The sequence below is a fragment of the Thamnophis sirtalis genome, unplaced genomic scaffold (assembly GCF_051295495.1).
Source record: "Thamnophis sirtalis isolate CommonGarterSnake01/CBP01778 unplaced genomic scaffold, rThaSir2_p1.2 scaffold_12, whole genome shotgun sequence".
In the NCBI taxonomy this organism is placed as follows: domain Eukaryota; kingdom Metazoa; phylum Chordata; class Lepidosauria; order Squamata; family Natricidae; genus Thamnophis; species Thamnophis sirtalis.
Genome location: NW_028261392.1, coordinates 48,121,026 through 48,141,811, shown reverse-complemented (window position 1 = coordinate 48,141,811; position 20,786 = coordinate 48,121,026). Strand labels below are relative to the sequence as shown.

General features: G+C 40.4%; 1 protein-coding gene across 8 annotated transcripts in view; it reads right to left on the bottom strand.

Annotated features, from left to right (window-relative positions):
- The window catches only part of REPS2 (RALBP1 associated Eps domain containing 2), a 112,606-nt gene extending 100,178 nt beyond the window's left edge, over positions 1 to 12,428 (bottom strand). The window contains exons 1-3 of one of the 8 annotated variants that reach the window (XM_087726309.1): positions 11,788 to 11,889; positions 11,161 to 11,255; positions 10,671 to 10,759 (exon numbers count right to left, since the gene is read on the bottom strand). In XM_087726309.1, coding sequence (XP_087582435.1) covers positions 10,671 to 10,691 — 21 coding nt within the window. In that variant the 5' untranslated portion in view covers positions 10,692 to 10,759; positions 11,161 to 11,255; positions 11,788 to 11,889. Of the gene's footprint in view, positions 1 to 10,670 lie in introns of all 8 variants that reach the window. The other 7 variants (XM_087726307.1, XM_014055277.2, XM_014055278.2 and 4 more) reach the window with 7 other exon arrangements.
- Between the last annotated feature and the right edge of the window lie 8,358 nt (positions 12,429 to 20,786).

Below are 20,786 nucleotides of genomic sequence, written 5' to 3'. Positions count from 1 at the left end.
TGCCGCTGCATGGCTTTTTCTGCAGCTTCCAAAGCATAGAGATAGGATGCTGAGTCTTCTGGCAGTTGCTGCTCTGGGAGTACAATCTATGGTTGTGGGCTGGCTGGCTGCCGGCAGAGTGTACTCCCAGAGCGTACAATCATATAGCATATTCCCAGAGCGGCAACTGCCAGAAGACTCAGCATCCTACTTCCGTGCTTTGGAAGTTGCAGAAGCCATGCGGTGGCAGCAGCAATGCCCTAGCTCTGCAGAAAGAGTTAGGCAAGGGCATCGTGAGCCTGGGAGTCGCACAAGCGGGGAGCGGTAAAGCTGCTCGCGCAACCCCCCCCTCTCCAGCCATGCAGAGCCCCATTCACTGACCTAGGGGCATTCCAAAGGCGCCAAGTCGCAGGAACCGGAGGGCAGCAAACAGGCTCTCACGCGGCTTGGCGATACCCCTAGGTTAGGAATGGCACTGTGCCTGGCTGGAAAGGGGGGTTGCTGTGTGGCTGCTCGTGAGCATGGTCACCTCATGGCTGCTGTGTAGTGCTGCTGCAACAGCGCAACACAGCTGTTCAACACTGAGGCTGTGCCTTCAGGAGCCCGCTCACAAGAGAGCAGCTACCCGGCAACCCCCCTTTCCAACTGGGGAAAGTGCCGCTCAGTGACCTAACGGTATCCCAAAGACACCAAGCAACGCGAGCCTTTGCTAGGTCAGTGTGCGGCGCTCTGCCTGGGCAGAGGGCTTATTTTCAGGGGAGGGCTTACATTTTTATCCACCCCAAAAATGTGGCATGGCCTTATTTTCAGGACATGTCATATCTTCGGGGAAACATGGTACGTTTTTTGCGTTAGCAATACATTTTTTAAAACAAAGCCTCAACACAGTCTTTTGGAGACATCCAAGGTCAAAGCATTGACACCAGCTCGACTTGATTCTTACCAGGCGCTCCAACCTTCCCAGTATTACAACCATACGTAACTATCAGGGTGCTGACTGAGATACAGACCACTCCTTGGTGTGCAGCAGAATAAAATTGCAAACAAAGAGATTGCATCACTCGAAGGAAGGAAGACCACGAATCAACATCAGCAAGACCCACAAGCAGAGCAAAGTAGAGGAATTTTCACAAGCGCTCAAGGAAACTTTCCCAGGCTTGGCTGAAGCAAATGCATCTGAATGATGGGAATATTTCAAGAATGCTGTTTATAACACTGCCTTGTCAGTATTTGGTAAGGAGACCAGAAAGACAGCAAATTGGCTTGAAGCCCATTCGGAGGAGCTGATGCAAGCCATCGAGGAAAAAAGGAGAGCTCTAATTACATGTAAAGCTTGTTCCAGTGAGTGCAACCTACAGGTCCTGTGAGCTGCTCATAGCAAAGTCCAACAGACTGCTAGGAGATGTGCTAAAGATTATTGGCTCTGCTCTTGGATCCAGATAGCAGCTTACACAGGCAACATCAAGGGGATGTATGATGGCATCAGGCTGGCCTTAGGTCCAACACAGAAGAAATCTGCTCCTCTGAAGTCTGCAAAAGGTGAGGTTATCCAGGACTGAGCACAGCAGATGGCACACTACTCCGAGTTATATTCCAGAGAAAATGTGGTAACTGAAGAAGCATTAAATAACATTGAGTGCCTGCCTGTCTTGGAGGAGCTTGATAGTGAACCAACTTTAGAAGAACTAAATGCAGCCCTGGATTCCCTTGCCTCTGGCAAGGCACCTGGGAAAGATAACATCCCTGCTGAAGTTCTGAAGTGCTGCAAAGAGAGCATTCCCGCTGAACTACATGAAATCTTCTGTCTTTATTGGAGAGAAGGTGAAGTACCGCAGGACATGAAGGATGCAAACATCATCACACTGTATAAAAACAAAGGCGACAGGGGTGACTGTAACAACTACCGTGGCATCTCTCTTCTTAGTGTTATAGGGAAGCTGCTTGCCCGTGTCGTACTGAAGAGGCTCCAGGTGCTTGCAGAGAGAGTCTATCCAGAATCACAGTGTGGATTACGAGCCAACAGGTCCATTACTGACATGGTATTTTCCCTTAGATAGTTGCAGGAGAAATGCAGGAAGCAAAGATAGCCACTTTTCGTAACCTTCCTAGATCTTATGAAGGCTTTTGACTTGGTTAGTAGGGATGGCTTTTATAAAATTCTCCCCAAGATTGGATGTCCACCTCAGCTCCTCAACATCATCGTCCTTTCATGAGGAAATGAAGGGCACTGTAGTTTTTGATGGCTTAACATCAGATTCCTTCGACATTCGAAGTAGAGTGAAGCAGGGCTGCATCCTCGCATCAATTCTATTCGGGATCTTTTTTGCATGCTGAAACATGCCTTTGGAACTGCAACAGAGAGTATTTATCTCCAGACCAGATCAGACAGAAAACTCTTTAATCTCTCTAGATTGAGAGCAAAGTTTAACGTCCAGCTTTAATGCTTACGGGATTTCCTCTTCGCTGATGATGCTGCCGTTACTGCTCTCTCTGCCAAACACCTTCAACAACTTATGGACTGTTTTAGCAAGACCTGCCAAGACTTTGAACTAACAATCAACCTGAAAAAAACACAAGTCATGGGTCAGGACGTGGATTCACTTCCCTGTATTACAATCTCTGCACAAGAACTGGAGGTCATCCATGACTTTGTGTACCTCGGCTCAACTATCTCTGACATTCTCTCTTTAGATACTGAGCTGAATAAACATATTGGTAAAGCGGCCACCACATTTTCCAGACTTACAAAGAGAGTATGGTTTAAAAAGAAGCTGACAGAACATACAAAGATCCATGTCTATAGACCCTGCGTCCTGAGCACACTCTTGTACTGCAGCGAGTCTTAGACCTTTACGCATAGCAGGAGAGAAAGCTGAACATCTTTAATATGCTCTGTCTCTGATGTATTCTTGGCCTCATCAGGCATGACAAAGTTCCAAATAGCGCAGTGTTGGAACGTGCTGGAATTTCTACCATGCATACACTATTGAAACAGCGACGTCTATGCTGGCTTGGGCATGTCGTAAGAATGGCCAATGGTAGGATTCCGAAAAATCTCCTGTATGGAGAATTAGTGCAGGGAAAGCGCCCCAGAGGGAGACGACAGGTGTGATATAAGGATATGCAAGAGGGATCTAAAGGCCTTGGGAATGGACATAAACAGCTGGGAAACCTTAACTTCTGATTGTTCAGCTTGGAGGCTAAAGATGCAGCATGGCCTTCTCCAATTCGAAGAGAAACTTGTTCAGCAGACTGAGGCAAAGAGGCAGTCCCGGAACCAGCAAAATCTGGGGACTGGGCAGGGGACAGAATGTATCTGCCCTCAGTGTGGAAGGGATTGCCTCTCACGAATTGGACTTTTTAGCCACACCGAATGCGGCATTAGAACCTCTTTCCAGAGCACGATACCATAGTCTTTTGAGATTGAAGGAGAGCAAATTGAACGTCAGAACAATCACAGAAGTACCAAAAAAAGAACTGAAGCAAAACCAGGAAAGGATAACCAGCAGCATAGTGGAGTTAATCGATTACAATGGCCACAGGTGCACTGTTGAAGGACTTGAAGAGCTAATTTGGGGACAAATTAAACTGGACAGGGTCTACCTATATGGTTGAAGTCATACTGATAGACATAATAAATTAACCAACAAACTGAAAACAAAACATTAAACAGCAGTTTTGGTTAGTTCATGTAAGGTTTAAATTTTAATATGAGGCCCATTATATCAAGTTAATGCTTTGATAAGCTATGAAACATACATCAATTCTTACCAGAATAGTTCAAAAATGGATCACAATGGTATAAAAAAATTTCTTAGATCAAAATTGAATGTGTGTGCTTATCTAAGCATATCTTTCTTGGTTACAATATGATAATTGCAGCTGCACTGCTTGTTTTCAATCTATATATGTGTATATAACATTGCAGTACATTAGAAATAAATTTTAATAAGTAGCATTCAAAAATCCAAAACTTGCTAATACTCATATAGTATGAACTCCTTCTAACAAAACTAATGAATAACTTGCAATTCACAGATTATTTACAAAAGAAATAAATTTTAATTATCTCGAAACCAAATCTAAAATTTATGTCAAATTAAAATGGGTAAAAGGGATTCAATGACCAGTTTTTATATTATCTTTCACTGGGTCAATATACTTTTACAAACTTTAGCAACCCAGTGTATTTCTACCGTACAAGTCAGTATTGAAAAGATCATCTTCCAATTATCATCAGATAGAAAGCCAAAGCCTACATACCAGTTTAAGGATTCAAGTCTTTTTTTACCCATGGTAAATCCCAGTACTTTCAAATAAGATGGGGTAATAAAAACCTTTTTTCAGCTGAACAAAACAACTGTATATTTGCTACAGCAATATATTTGCATTGAAATGGTGGATTTGAGTGAAAAGGAAGGGGGAGAATTTCTGGACTTCCAATTTGGTGTTGCTGTGGGATAGTCATAGTAGCTGGGCTCTGCGAACTCAGTCTGAATCCTCATCATTGGAGGGCCCTAAGGGGCTAAAGTCACCCTGAAGGGGTGAAAAAGAAAGGAGGGGTGCCTTGCAGATTGTGGAGAGTGGCGGCTCTTCTGCTTGTTCCGTGGTTCCTTCCCATTGACAACAAAGAGGAGAGGCAGCCATTATGACCGCTGTGAAGCTGGGACAACTGAAGAAATATGCTGGAGCGGTTCGTGAACAGTGGAGTGGAACTGAGTGAGGTGATTTTCAACTTCTATACTAGAGATCAAACCCCAAAGAAAAGAAATTCCTAAAAAAAGACTCTCTAAAGTGGTGAGAAAGCAGCAAATAAACACTCAGAGAAAAATTACCGACCCGAAAGAAAGTGAAACCCAAGGGGAGAAAGTTTTAAAATATAGAAATACTGGACTGGAATATTTTATTGATAATATTTTGAAAAGGCATTTTAAAATGCTGGGAATGTTTGATTGATTATTAGAAGAAATTACTTGAAGAAAATCAGAACAGCAATCAGCTGTTAGATTTTGGGTAATCTTGAGATTTTAAGCGAAGATGCCACCTACTGGTGAAAGAATATATATTATATTTTTACAAGGCTTGGAATAACCTTGGCATAAATGGAGGATTGATAAGGCAGAAAAGAGAGTGAAGACACCTGGAAGATTGCCTTTTTCCATATTGTTTTATACTGACTTGATTCACAGCTGATGGGGAACAAATTGTGAGACTTTTGAAGATCTCTAAATAGAGTGGATTACAAATGGGGAAACCTGATGGATTACCAAGGATTATAAATGTTGTCTGATAACTGCTTAAGAGGCAAAAGAAGAAAAATTTAAAAAAAGTTTTTGAGAACTTAGGAAGAATAAACTGGCTTGTTGAGGACTATAAAGAACTTAAATATTGTGTATCCTGAGGAATAATTTTGAGACTGAATAAACTGTTCCAATATTGACTTTTTGGTTTACAGATAACTGAGACTTTGGTAGATTACTGAGTAACTTTTTGATTCACCAAAATAAGGCAAAATGCTTCAACAGGGAAAAATAAGTCTATTTCAAAAAGAAATATTATTGATGTTTCAAAGTATTCATGAAACAAGGAACCACAGGGAAATAAAGGATCGGATGCATGATATAGTTGTGAGACCAGAAAACTCTCAGCAAATGACAATGAAAAATGAACAAGAAACCCAGTAAATAGAGGAGAAAATAGAAAGAACAGAGGAAAGGATAGAGCAGATAAACAACAAATGAAACAAGAAGACAAGGAGAAGAAAGAGATAATAAAACGTATGACACTGATCAGGTAGATTATATATTAAGAGATCAAAGAATAAAACTGGATAAATAGAAAAACATTCCTGAAGTGAGGAGTCACTGGTAGGTGTATTGAAGGTTTGGCAGAGAGAAATAGATGTAGAGACAGATGAAATACTTAGATCAAATATGAATGATGCATGGAGATACAAAATCCCAAGGGAGGAGTATGAGAAACATGCTAAAAAATCAACAAGAATTGAAATACTAACATGGGCAAGAGATGATAGATAGAAATACTTCCTAATATAACATTTGTTCTATTAAGAATTAGAATAGAGGTAAAAACTAGAAAGGGGAAAAATATTATTATGCTTATTCCTATACAATATTTTAAAATTATTATGTAGATGTAAAGATTAGAAGTTGAAAGATGATTTTACTGTATACTTAAATAATATTACTATTGTTATTAGTATTGTGTATTAAAATATTAAATAACTTTTTTTAAGTGTATTTTCTGTGTAATTCACATCCCTTGCTCTCTGGATCTGGATGTCACAAAGCAAAGCCCACATTTTGTAATTAACCCCTGTGCCCCGTTTTGGCTGGCAGAGTGCTGCAGGAGGCTGACTGCTGTCATGCCCATCTTGGCCATACCTCCAACCCTCCAAAGTCAAACACAAGCCTGATGCGGCTGTCAATGAAATTGAGCTTGACACCCCTGGTCTAGAGAATTGAAGATTATACTGTTTAAAGCTATACTAAGCATTTTATAGTACATACAATTAATGTTTATTTGTAAAGCAACATATGCTGATTTTACTGGCTGATAAACATACCAGAAATAAATTATTGAATATGAACATGTGATATTTTGAATCATCCTATCAATGTTTTTCCTGATAAATTTCCAAAATATATGGGAGTTTTTCTATTTATTTATTGTTTTATTGATTTATTTAGGCAATTTGTCCCCCTCTCGTATCCAACAACTCTGAACTTTTACAGCCTAAACTTTAAAACATTAAAATCAATAATGATAGAACACATATTCTTTTAATATACAAATGGTATTTTTGTTTAGTTTTGCACATTAACAGATGTAGCTTTGATTTCTCTCATTCTAAAAATACGTATATCATTTGTAATCATGTATATATTTTATTGCCAATGTTTGTGTTACACTAATTAGTCATATCACATCCATAATATGTTTTAGAAGAGCATGCCTAATTATCTCTATTATCCTTAGCCCTGGAAAAGGATAGCAAAATATAAAAATTAACATGTCATTAAACATCTATTTTTCACTTGTATTGAATTCTCCTTTTGTATAGATTTTGAATCAGTTTCAATAAGACATAGAAAATTTGTAACAAGATTGGAAAAACTATTAAGACTATAAATCCTTGTTAAGCAAGTATTTAAAGCACGTGTATAAAATGGAACTTTTGCTGAGAATGGTCTCTATGCTTTGCCAATTCAGAGTCATGGTGAATTTAAAAGCATTTAGTATATTATTTTCTGATTCAGTTCTATAAGGATTACCAACATTTTGTAGAGTTTAACAGAACTAACCTTTGTCTAGCGTCCTGAGGTTTTAACTGCTAGGTTGGAACAGTAATAAATTTCTATGTTTAACTAGTATTATATAGTAAAACAACAGGAAGAATTGCTGGTATCACTTATTTATTTTTATGTTAATTCATTCCTATGTCATATCTTGCTTAAACAACTTGGTACATACAATTTTGCTAATCTGCTTTTTATTAAGACCTTGCAGCAGAAAAGAATAGCTGTAAATACAATTCTAAAGAAACAAAAGCAATGTTCAAGGTGATGCAAGTTAACACTTGGACAAGCATTAAGCACTATATTTAGAGACAGGTTCTCTATACCTTGAGCAAAGAACAAGGTCCCAAATAATAGAAAAAGGTATTTCCAGACTTGCAAATCAAGTCCCCTATTGACTATCTTTTGCACAGTGATCAAAGTGCATTGAGGTCCATTGTTTCATAGTATGTGACATAGATAAGATTCTATATTATGAAAACATACCAAAAACCAAAACACAGGTGCTCAAGAGATTACTAACTGCTTGAAATGATAAACTGACCGGGAGTTAATGGGATACAGTTCTTGGGAAAGAGAATAGAGTTATTAATGTCTTTAAGGCATAACTAGTTATACCTGCTTCCCAAGTTATAGTTTAACACAGTTTCTCTGTGCAGTGTTTTGAATAGTGTTGCTTATATAACTGCATATAACCTACAAAGCCTACGTTTTGTTCTATTTTTTTTATTTACTGTAAAGGATAATAAAGGATTAATCTAAAATGGTACTATAAGAAATAAAAATATGTTGTTAAAATGAATTAAGTTGCCACCATCATATTAGCTTTATAAGAAAGAGATGCTTATTGTATCGTCTGATTCAGGAAGCTTCATTCATAAATCTAGGAATCCAGTCTTAATAACCTACCAAGATGTTTCTAATACATTAACAAAACTTGAGGGCAGAAAACATACCATAGTGATCCAGCTTACACAATTTGAAAGAACAATCCAATTACTGCAGGCAGAGTGGGCACATGAAAAGAACTTTAGAAATTGTGAACTATATTCTTATGACAGCAATTATGCATGCACTTGATTATAAATAATTCCAATTCAAATCTATAATTACAAAATTATCTGATAGAATGGAACTGCAGCAACTTCTGTTACCCACATTCTTTCCCCTGCAGAATAAAAGAAAGTTGAGGATGAAGCATTCAGTGACTGGGTACATTCATTTTTACCCAGTTGTAGTTTTGTTTGTTTGTTTGTTTGTTTGTTGGATTTATATGCCGCACTTCTCCCAAAGGACTCAGGGCGCTGTACAACATTAAAAAAAACCACATATTACAAAAGTTTAAAAGGAAATTAGATAGAGTATCCAAAAACAAACCCAATTAATATTAACAATAACATAAAAATTAGATTAAAATTAACAATTAAATCAATCATTTATTTTATTTTGTTCAGGCCAGGCCGGCTTGCTGGAAAAGCCAACTTTTTAGGGTGCGTCGGAAGGACCGGAGGTCGGGGATTATGCGGGGATTAAGCTCCGGGGGCAGCTCATTCCAGTGGGAAGGCGCTCCCACAGAGAAGGCTCTCCCCCCTGGAGGTTGCTAGCGGACACTTTCTGGCCGACGGCACCCTAAGGAGGCCAACTCTGTGGGATCGCACTGGACGGTGGGAGGCTACCGGTGGCAGTAGGTGGTCTCGCAGGTACCCTGGGCCTAAGTTTTAAGGCCAGGTAGTCTCTCAATAAAATAGCACCACATATGTATAGGTGAGCAGGCACCTCTCTCCTTTGCAGCTTTTAACCGTATTAACTGTCAATGGATAAAGGCAAATAATTTACTCTGAAACCATTGCAAACTTTTATTGCTATGGTATTCACAACCAATATTTATTTTTAAAGTTCAAAATTATCTCTCAATTTGAGTTTACATTTTAATTCTTATTCTTTTTTCCTTTCTATGTATCCTTTCAATCCTTGGTACTGATTCTAGAGACAGCCTGGATTAGTTCCTGCATTATCTTGGCAAGATTTTCAAAATGGGTTGCCCCCTGTCTTCTTTTTATGGCCAAAAGTGACTAGCCCAAAGCTACCTACATAGCAACATGCTTAAGACAGCACTAGAATTCACGGTCTCCCAGTTTCTAGTCTGCCTTAATCATTACACCAAACTAGCTCTTTCTTCAATTCATTACAAAGTATTAATATCATATACATATAGCCATACGAATAATTATGCATCTCCCTTTCACCCAATGAAAATATTAAACAACTGTCATAAGAAAATTCCAATAGGAAACAAAGGTAACAACACAAGCAATAATTCTTACTTTAAGATCAGAGGTTTATTATTTCTAATAATTTGGAACATTAGAAATGAATAGATATAAAAGATACAATAGCAGTAATACACTACATTAATAAATAATTGCAGTGGGCCAATGAGAAATAGCAAGTCCTACAAGGACTGCTATAAATCAAAGAGCCCCAAGCTGATCTTAAACCCTATCCTTTATAGAGTTCCTCTAACCACATACACGATTCATGTCACTATCAGTGAACACCTGTGTACATTACTTTCAATTCCTCATTTCCAACAGTTTCATTCTTGTTTTAAACAAATCCATTTAATTGCATATTTTACAATTGCATATTATTTCACAGTTAGCAATGGTTCAGCAGGGTTACAAATATTTCTGGTAAATTTTGAAATCATCCTAGCTGAAAACTTTGGTTCATATCTCTTTCTTCTGGGGCTTTCTATTACCCATAAGACTTATTGAATCTAATAGATCAATAGGATATATTTCTTGATTCTCACACAACCTAAAGATGAAGAGCAATAATTGTTAAAAAATGCTAGTGAAATGTCTATAAGACTCACATGATTGGCCTTGGGACTATCTAATCTAGATAGAAACTATTAAGCAAATATGTACTGTTGGGAGATGGTACTCACTCTGAGAGATATTTATGGGGTGGGAATTCAGAATAAGGCACTCTTCCATTTTGGAAGAATTTTACTCTCTTATTTAAGGCTGGCCCTCCAACTTTTTGTCCTTTAGAGAGTAGACAAAGATCTTCCTCTTCCATAAAGCTTGGGGGAAGTGAATTTAATGGAAGATACCAGTAGATATTTAAAACAATTTCAATTTTTAATATGTTGGATCTTATAAATGTTTACAATTTGCTGTTGTAAGCTACCTATTCAAATAGGTAGCATATAAATGTAATACATATACCGGTAATAAAATGTTATTTAAAAAATTGAAAAAGCTAAACTTATGAGTCAAATTTTGACACAAAGGCTAAGGATTTCATGCCAGAAAATGGAGATTAAAAATAGTATCTCTGACAATAAGACATCATAATCAGCACCTGGTAATGGAGGAGGAACATGACAAACAATAATGTGTCTCTACAGCTGCAACCAATTGTTTTTCACTTTTTGTTTTCCTTTCAGTGGGCTAAAAAGAAACAAAGGAAGTTGGATATGAGACAGCATAAAATGAAGGCTTTTCTCCATAGCAAAATATAAATTGCAGTACATTAGAAATAAGATTTAATAAGTAGCATTCAAAAATCCAAAAACTTGCTCATAGTTACTCATCTAACAAAACTAATGTATAACTTGTGATTCACAGTAGATTTACAATATATTTGCAAAAGCAATGAATTTTATTTATTTCAAATACCAAATCTAAAATTTGTGCCAAAGTAAAATGGGTAAAAGGGATCCAACAACCAGTTTTTATATTATCTTTCATAGGGTCAATATACTTTTACAAACTTTATCAACACAGTACAAGTCTGTATTGAAAAGATCATATTCCAATCATCATCAGATAGAAAGCCAAAGCATACATACCAGTTTAAGGATTCAAGTCTTTTTTTTACCCATGGTAATTCCCAGTACTTTCAAATAAGATGGGGTAATAAAAACATTTGAGCTGAACAAAACAACTGTATGTTTGTTACAGCAATATATTTGCATTGAAGTGGTGCATTTGAGTGAAAAGTAAGAGGGAGAGGGAGAAATCAATGAAAAATCCTCATTATAAACCACTACTTAACTGACCCAAGCATATTAATTCTCATAATTCTAAAATAATAAAGCAAGTATACCAGCTGAGCTAAAATGTTCTAATCTAGGCTATTTTCTGATTCAGCGTGTTATATCCCTGGTTTTAATTCGGTAAGGAACGGCCCAAGTAACCACAGTTAGTATGTTTCAGTATAACTAATATTTGCTGGTGTAACTCTAGTTAAGAGGAAAAAAGGATGCAAGCCAGCAGTTTCCCCAATTTTTACCTAGCAAGCGTCAGATTTCCAGTCTGGGCGAGGCCACACCCTCTATCCCGAAATTCTCACCCCAAAGCTGTTCTTGGTGGTCTCTCCTGAGATAAAAGCACTCTGTACATGGGCAGAACGCTCTCATCTCTTCCTGACTTCGGAATCCTAAGCTCTGGCGTACGGCTCTGGGTCTCTTAGGTACCTGATGGAGCATCTCCGCGGGGAGCTGTGACGCCCTGAACAACTCTGCCACTTTACTGCCCCCGAGAGCGGGGGGGTGCAATCTCGATCCCGCCTCGGGAGTAGGCTGGCCGCCTCCGCCGCAAAGCGAAAAGAGCTCAGAGAAATACTGCTGCTCGTTCTTTGCCAAAAAGAATCCCGGGGTTCCTGTGGCCGCTGGTCCTGTGAAAGCTGTTCCCTCCGGCTCCATTGCAGGGAAAGGGCATCAATCGCTGTTCTCAGGCGAGGACAAAACTCCTCCAGAGGAGGAAGAAAGATCCTCCGTCGCTGCGACGCGGAAGGTGGAGCCCCTCTGGCGGCAGCGGCGGCTGTTCTCCAGCTGAGCTGTCGCCGCTCGCCTTTTCCCGGTGCGGAAGAGCTCTATCTCTGCAGTGCTGCCCCTTGGGCGGTTGAGAGCGAAGGCAGTTTTCCCGCCAGAAGGGAAGGAAGGAAGAAAGGAAAAAAGCCTCTCGGGACTCGCGATTGAGCAGCGTCTTCCGGCTCTGCGACCGCACCTCACACCGGCTGGAGTAGCGTGGGCAGTTGGCCGCTTTCTCCTGGGGGGGAGGGGGGAGCCGAGGGACTGTGGAGCTGCGAGGCTGCGTGAACCTTACAGGGCGAAGTATCTTCAAGTCTTTGAAAACAGACCTCTGCTGCAAGGTTGATGTTTCGTACTCGCTGCGTCAGAGCGTTGTCAGAAGAATAATTTGGGGTTCCAACTCGAGCCAGGGTTGCGCAAGAATAAATAAAAATAAGATTCGGACAGCTGTGAGGAAAGAAGAAATATTTATTCTTAAAAGCAAATAGGAATAAAGCTTCAGAGAAATGGAGTGCAGCCACAGACCTTTTTATAGGGCACCTTGTCCTGGTGTGGAAGTGTCTATGTGCTGATTCTAGGGTGACACTTGAATGGTGTGTGTGCGTGCTTGTAGGTATGTCTCTGATGTTTATTCTTCTGACTATGCAATTCCGCTGGGAGACCTAATTTAATTAACTATTTGTGTTTGCAGACAGCTTCCTTTGATATGTGGATTAGGTCTGGGTAATTTATTGGGGTTAAGGAAGTTTTGAGTAAAATATTTTCCGTTTTATTTGATTAGTTTCAGCTTGACTATCAATTATATAGTGGAGATGTTGATTCTCAGACCATTGTGGAGTCTGTTAACCTTTTAAGTGAAAATGGAAATACTGTGTTTTCCCGAAAATAAGACCTGCCCTGCTAATAAGCCCAATCGGGCTTTTCAGAGCATGCACCATAATAATCCCTCCCCCCAAAATAAGTCCGCCCCAACTATTTAAGTGCATGTGCAACCGGTCCCCGCCATTACCATTGTACCACCTACTGATAACAGCTTGCAGGGAAAAAAGAGCCCGCCGCAAAAATAGCAGCGGGCCACCCCCTCCCGCCTGTTCCTTCTCGCGTAAAAAAACAACGCCCACCCCAATGGTAAAGGCAGCCTGCCTAGTTCCCTTCCCCGCCATCCCTTTAGTAAGGGGTGGCAGGTGGGGGGGAGAAGTGAGGCGCCCCTCTTACCTTTCCAGCTCTGTCACGTTCTTCGCCCTTTCTCCCATTGAATCCCCTTGTAAAAAAAACCTCACGAGTTTTTTTTTACAAGAGGATTCAATGGGCAAAAGGGCGAGGAATGAAATGGACCTGAAAAGGTAAGAGGCGCGCCTCATTTCTCCCCCCCCCTTGCTAAAGGGACGGCGGGGAAGGGAACCAGGCAGGCTGCCTTTACCATTGGAGCGAGGTGGGCGGTTTGGGCCACGAGGCCTGCCTCTTACCTTTCCACCTCCATCGTGTTCCTCGCCATTGTGTTCAGGGAAGCCCCTGGTAAAAAACCCTTCTCGCGATTTCAAGAAGTTTGAACTCGCGAGAAGGTTTTTTTTACCAGCCAATTCACTGAGCACAATGACGAGGAACGCAACGGAGATGGAAAGGTAAAAGGTGCGTCTCGCTTCTTACCTGCCCCAGAAAATAATAAGCTCTCCCCTATAATAAGCCCAAAGCCATATTTCGTGGGGCAAAAATAAAATAAGACCCTGTCTTATTTTCGGGGAAACACGATAGTAAAATATATATACTTTGATATAAAACTTCTCACGGCATATATAGCACGCTTCTGTAGCCATCCTGGATTAAGATATTTGGGAATTTTGCCAACACATTTTCTGCCCTGAAAGCACCCTCTATGTCAAAAGTGGGGATTGCCTGCGGCTGATTTTCAACCATGGAATTATTTTCTACTGAAAATTTCCAAAGCTAAAATAGTGCAATTTACTAAAGTAAGCCCCTCCTGTTATTGTAGATGCACCTTAAATTAAACTTTACTTTAATATTGCCAGTATTTTTTATTCTTGAATATGATATATTTTAAGTCATTTCAGGAGAAAAATTGTAGTAGAATTACAATTTGGTAAGTGTGTGAGGGAGTACAATTAGGTTTAGGTGAAATGCTAATAAAAATACAGAAATTATACATGCATGAGGATGGATTATATTGTGGGTGAGTGTGCATATTTGTGTGCATTTTTGGAAGAATGTTATGTTGTCATCTTGGTTCCAGAGAAAATATAGTTCTTGTCTATAAAATCTGAAATGTTTTGTCTGAAATGTTACAGGGATTCCTGCTTGAGCAAGGGATTGAACCAGATCTCCCAAATCCCTTCCACCTCGGTTATTCTGTTCATCCTGAGCCATATTCCATATGTGCAGATCAACCTGTATTCACTTTTTTTGCTCCAAAAGGTGCATTGGGGCTTATTTGTGGGGAAGCACATTATCAGGGTGATACAGTTGGGTGCCCCATCCTGCAGCATGCTCAGAAAAAGTGGCAAGGACGCGAGGGCCAACAGTGTCTGACAGCAGCTCAACCTGTTGGCCCTTTGGCCAGTGCTCTCAGGCGACACAGGTGAGTCTGAGTGCCGCTGGATGCAAAGTAAAGAAAGATGGTGGGATGGAGTGGGCAGCTGGCCAAGGAAAGCTTGTCCTGTGTGCAGCGGAGCTGTAAGACGAGGTTGGATAGTGGAGCCTGAGTGCACACGGCTCACCGTATGACGCCACACCTGCCCCGCCACCTGCATTCCGTCGAGGCGGCACCAGCAACAGACAGAGGCACAGGGCCGCCCAGTCCATGTCCAGCAGTTGCTGCAAACACATTTTAGGCAGCTGTGAACTCAATTGGCTCTCGGTCCCTCCCAAGCCTCTGACAGGCACGAAGCTTCAGCCAGAGCAGCCTGGAGCAATTTAATCCTTTTAAATTACAAATAGAAAACTTGGTTACTAATACCACTACTTCTCCTTTTTCTCTTCTTTCTTGGCCTCACATTTTTCCTTCTCCTTTTCCTTGTCATCTTCTTACTCTCCTCTTTCTTGACATCTTTGTTGGCAATCTTGTTGTTGATGTTGTGCAGCGCTACCATTGATCAGGCAAGGCTGCAGGGGAGGCGCTATAGCATGGGCCCTGTGTGCTCAGTCCTTGCCATCCAACATCGTCCTCCAGCTCTGCTGCGCACACAGGATAAGCCCCCCTCAGCCAGCTGCCCACTCCATCCCACCGTCTGTCTTGGCTTTGTATCCAGCAGGTCAGATTACATGCCTCCCCCTGCACCACTGCCTCTGCTTGCTGCTTTGAGGGCTGGTCTGGGGATCACAGCGCTCGGACTTACCTGTGCTGCACGGGCTGCGCAGCTCCAGAGCTTGCCAGCCAAGGGGCCAGTAGGCTGAGGTTGGTGCCGGATATTGTGCCTTCCCCTTGTGTTCTCGCCGCCTTCTGTGCCGGCTGTGCCTACCTACCCTACCTGCTCCTCTCCCCCCCCCCCCAGGGCTGAGGATCTTAGTGGGATTATTTTTGGGGTAGCGCTTATATTAGCATTTTAAAAAACCATGCTAGGGCTTTTTTTTGGTTGGGTCTTATTTTCGGGGAAACAGTAGTTTTTTATTTTATTTTACATAACTTGCAGTAGAAGTAAGGATCTAATGCTTTATTTTAGAACTCATCCAGTTGGCTTAATTATAAAGTGAACTCTTACCAGTCTTTGAGGTGATAGAAAACGATGGCAGCATAAAATGTGCTGACTTAATTACTTAGCTTTATTCTCACACAGTAATAGAGCCAATTATTGATGCTGTCCTTACTGATGGCATGTGAGTTAAGGAAAGTGATTTGTGGTAGTCCCCACCTTTGTTTTCCTTACTATCACACTTTCTAGCAAGAAAACAAATCACCTTTCATGCTCCCTACTTCGGTAGGGCATGTTTGGGTTTTCTAAGTGGATGGTCAGAAGTGAATGTTCAGTTGCTCAACTACCAAGTTTATTTATATAATACTAATTTATGCAGCCATTTGACACAAATACATGACTGGGTGACTTACAGGAATTTTTAAAAAAATACAAGATAAAAACACATCAAGCCACATCAAAAACTATGTAACATAATTTACAGCCAAGGTAGAGTTAGTCCTCGACTTACAACAGTTGTTTTAGTGACCGTTCAGTTAGAACGGTACTGAAAAAAGTGACTTATGACTAGGTTTCATAATTACACAATGCTTGGCAATTGGTTCATACTTGACTTGCTGTGTCCCAGGGTCATGTGATCCCTTTTGCGATCTCCCAACAAGAAAAGTCAATGGGGAAGCAGGAATTAACCAGGTTACTACCTTATCAAGTGCATTGATTCACTTAACAACTGTTCGTAAATGGGGGAAATTCACTTAACAAATATTTCACTTAACAACATAAATTTTGGGCTCAATTGTGTTCATAAGATGAGAACTACCTGTATAAAAAAAGCATACAGGCTGCATAACATACACCAGTGACGTGCAGGCAGGGGAGGCAGGGCCTCACCACTGTCATCATGAAAAGAAAAAAAAATTAAAAGGAAAAAGGCTGAGGTAGTTGCTGCCAGAGTCACAGTGGATGACTCTGCTTAGTGCTTAACTGTTTTAAAAAGCCTCTAAAAAAAGTGCCCTCTACAGGAGGAGGCGGGAGAACCACGTGCCTCATTTAGTCTGACTTTATGATCACTCGAGCAGAGTTAAGCAAGGGTTAAAAGCCGAAAAATTCCTTATGTAGATGAGGCACGTGGTTCTCTTGCCTCCTCCTGTAGAGGGCGTTTTTTTAGAGGCTTTTTTTAAACAGTTAAGCAGAGTCATCCATTGGGGACTTTGGCAGCAGCTAACCCAGCCTGACCTCAGCAGCTCTTGCCTTTTTCCTTTTATATTTTTACATTTTCATCATTGCAGACAAGAGGAGAGTTGAAATCCTCTGTGAAACAGCTGGAAAGGTATGTGGATGGGAGGGAGGGGGAGGAACTCAAAATTAATGTAATTTGTAAGTAATTGTATTATTGTAAGTAATTTGTGTGTGTGTGTGTGTGTGTGTTTTACCTGCCTGCTGGCACGTGGGCTGGCACTTTTTTTTTTATGTCGGACAAGCGGCAGGGCTTTTGGGCTTTTTATGTTGCACATAGCGCCGGCGGCAGGGTGGCTTTTGCCTCTTGAAAGCGTCCCGCCTCTATGGCAGACATAGCGCCGGGGCGGACATAGTGCCGGGGCGGCAGGGCGGCTTTTGCCTCTTGAAAACGTCACGCCTCTGTAGCAGACATAGCGCCGGGGCGGCAGAGGCAAAAGCCGCCCTGCCACCCCGGCGCTATGTCGGACATAGCGCCGGGGCAGCGGGGCGGCTTTTGCCTCTTGAAAGCTCTTAAAAGCTCTGCTGTGGGGAAAAGAAAGTGCTTTAATCAGTGGGGTGCCATGGGAGAGGAGAGAATGCTCAGGCATTCTCTCCTCTCCTCCGGCATCCCACTGACTAAAGTGCTTCCTTTCGCCCGCCTGAGCTCTGCTGCGGGCGAAAGAAAGCATTTTAATCAGTGTGGTGCCGGGAGAGAGGAGAGAATGCTCAGGCATTCTTTCTTCTCCCCCGGCATCCCACTGACTAAAGCGCTTCCTTTCGCTCGCCTGAGCTCTGCTGTGGGCGAAAGAAAGCACTTTAATCAGTGGGGTGCTGGGGGAGAGGACTGCCTCACCAGCCATAAACTTCACCGCACGTCACTGACATACACCAATAACATACATCAACCCAATTCACCACATAGGGTTGTTGTATGAAAAATAGGAAAAGGAAGATGTGTTGGATATGTTCACAGCCTTGGGTTGTTTGCCCTTATTAACTACTAAAGTCATTAAGACTGGTAAAAGTATTTTCCAACATTGTGTGTGTGTGTGACTTTCAAAATGAATAATGTATTTGACTACCATTTATGATATAATTTAAGAAACTAACACAAAGTTATATCTAAGACTATTGGTTCTCACTCTTTGGAAGTGTAAGATGTTTCTAAAAACCATCTTAGTGTTTTGTGAATATACACACATTCCTGAATAGGAAGGAAAAGCTATGACACTGGTGCAGATAAAGATGTAACTATATTTAAACCTCCACGCCTTATGAACATTGTTAGTCAGTGTTTTTAAAATGCATCTTGTCATCAAAGAGTTTTATATTATTTTAAATTACTAAATGATCAGGAGTATATTTCTAACTCTAAATTGATGGTTGATGCAATTGAAACAATTATATACTGTGCTAGAAAAAATATTCAATATCATTTTAAATTTATTAAATTTATGTGTTAAATTATGTAGATTAATAGTATAAATTGTTGAATTTCAAGCTTTAAATTGTTTCTTCCTATTAATTTTTTAACAATGAAAACTGCAATTATATGGCAGGAACAGAAGACTTGTTGGTTTTCAATTTTAATCATACCTGATTATTAAGCATTTTATATGAGCTTGGTTGAATTGCAGCCTAGGTTCTAGAGAACCACAGTATCTACCTACTACTCTATCCTTACCCTTTTTATGGATATTTAAGTATGCACGCTTTTGAGTTTTTTAAAATTATATTGCCATAAAACTAGCCATGTTTACTAGAGTGTGCCAAAAGTTAATAATTTTCATAGCACTTGTATTCGATAAATTATTTTTTTCAAAGTGAGCTTACGTAATCAAGCAGGTAAGTACGTAACAGAGAATTTTAGTTACAATCAGATCAACTTAGAACTATCTCCTTTCTTCATAAGCCATAAGAATGATGCAGATCTTACAAAACCAGAAGAACATGAGCACTCTTACATTTCTTTTAAACAAACTGGCTATAATTGCTTGCTTTTTTCTTGTTTTCTCTTAACAATAACTATGAACTTAATTTATAAGACATTACATGGAAAGCAAGATAGTTCAAGCTGTGATTTGTCATAATTGTGATGATTATGGGGTACAGTTCATGAAAACCCCAAATCCACCATCTCAGAAAATTAGAATATTACATGCAATCAATAAAACAAGGATTGTACATAGAACAATAGCAGACCTCTGTAAAGTATAAGCATGCATATGTACTCAGTACTTGGTTTGGGGCCCTTTTGCAGCAATTACTGCCTCAATGCGGCGTGGCATGGAAGCTATCAGCCTGTAGCACTGCTGAGGTGTTATGGAAGACCAGGATGATTCAATAGCGGCTTTCAGATCTTCTGCATTGTTCGGTCTTATGTCTCTCATCTTTCTCTTGGCAATGCCCCATAGATTCTCTGGGGTTCAGGTGAGGCAAGTTTGCTGGCCAATCAAGCACAGTAATCCAACAGTCATTGAACCAGGTTTTGGTGCTTTTGGCAGTGTGGGCAGCTGAAAAATGAAGTCAGCATCCCCATAAATCTCGTCTGCAGAAGGAAGCATGAAGTGCTCCAAAATCTCCTGGTAGGCGGCTGCGTTGACCCTGGTCTTAACGAAGCACAGTGGTCCAAAGTCCTCTTTTCTGATGAGAGCAACTTTTGCATCTCATTTGGAAACCAAGGACAGAGTAAGGAAGAAGAATGGAGGGGCCAATCAAGCACATTTATCCCACGGCCATTGAACCAGTTTTTGGTGCTTTTGGCAAAAGTTGCTCTCATCAGAAAAGACTTTGGACCAAGGAGGAACATGAGGTCTGATATTGTTCTATGTACAATCCTTGTTTTATTGATTGCATGTAATATTCTAATTTTCTGAGATGGTGGATTTCAGGTTTTCATGAGCTATACACCATAATCATCACAATTATGACAAATCATGGCTTGAGCTATCTTGCTTTGCATGTAATGAGTCCTATCTTATATATTAGTTTCACCTTTTAAGTTGCATTACTGAAATAAATGAACTTTTGCACGATATTCTAATTTTTTGAGTTTCACCTGTAGTATGGTTTTCTAGGAACTTGCATGGAAACAGATACTCTTTTAAATCACCAGCTGCATCAGGATGAACAAAAATTGATGTTTTTGGAGTACAAATCTATCTAAAGATAAGTTTTCTATTTAAGATACATTAATAATTTAGTTTATTGAACATGAAATGGAACTCAGTTATGTAGCATGAGGCTGTATATTCTGCAATATTGGGACTGTTGGTGTGTCAACAGTGGGTCAGAGGAGACACTGCGGGACAGATGGCAGTTGCTCTTTAAAATTATACAAGACATAAATAATATTTCAAATTAGTCTTAACCATTGGAAATGTATTTTCCTCTTCTATTCACAGCACCTGATCTAGAAGTGCCCGCCTTTGATTCATACTGAAAGCAAAGCCTATTAAGCTAAGCAAGATACTCCATTATATACTCCTTTGCATAGTAGAGGTTCATACCGGTAGCACATTTTAACACATAGATCTCCCTATTTCTTACCATGTGCATAGCTAATTTAGAGGTGTGTGTACATTGGACTGCTGAAGCTTATAGCAGTTAGACTTATATACCACTTCATAGAGCTTTCAGCCCTCTCTAAGCGGTTTACAGTGTCAGCATATTGCCCCCAACAACAATCCGGGTCCTCATTTTACCCACCTCAGAAGGATGGAAGGCTGAGTCAACCCTGAGCCGGTGAGATTTGAACAGCTGAACTGCAGAACTGCAGTCAGCTGAAGTAGCCTGCAGTGC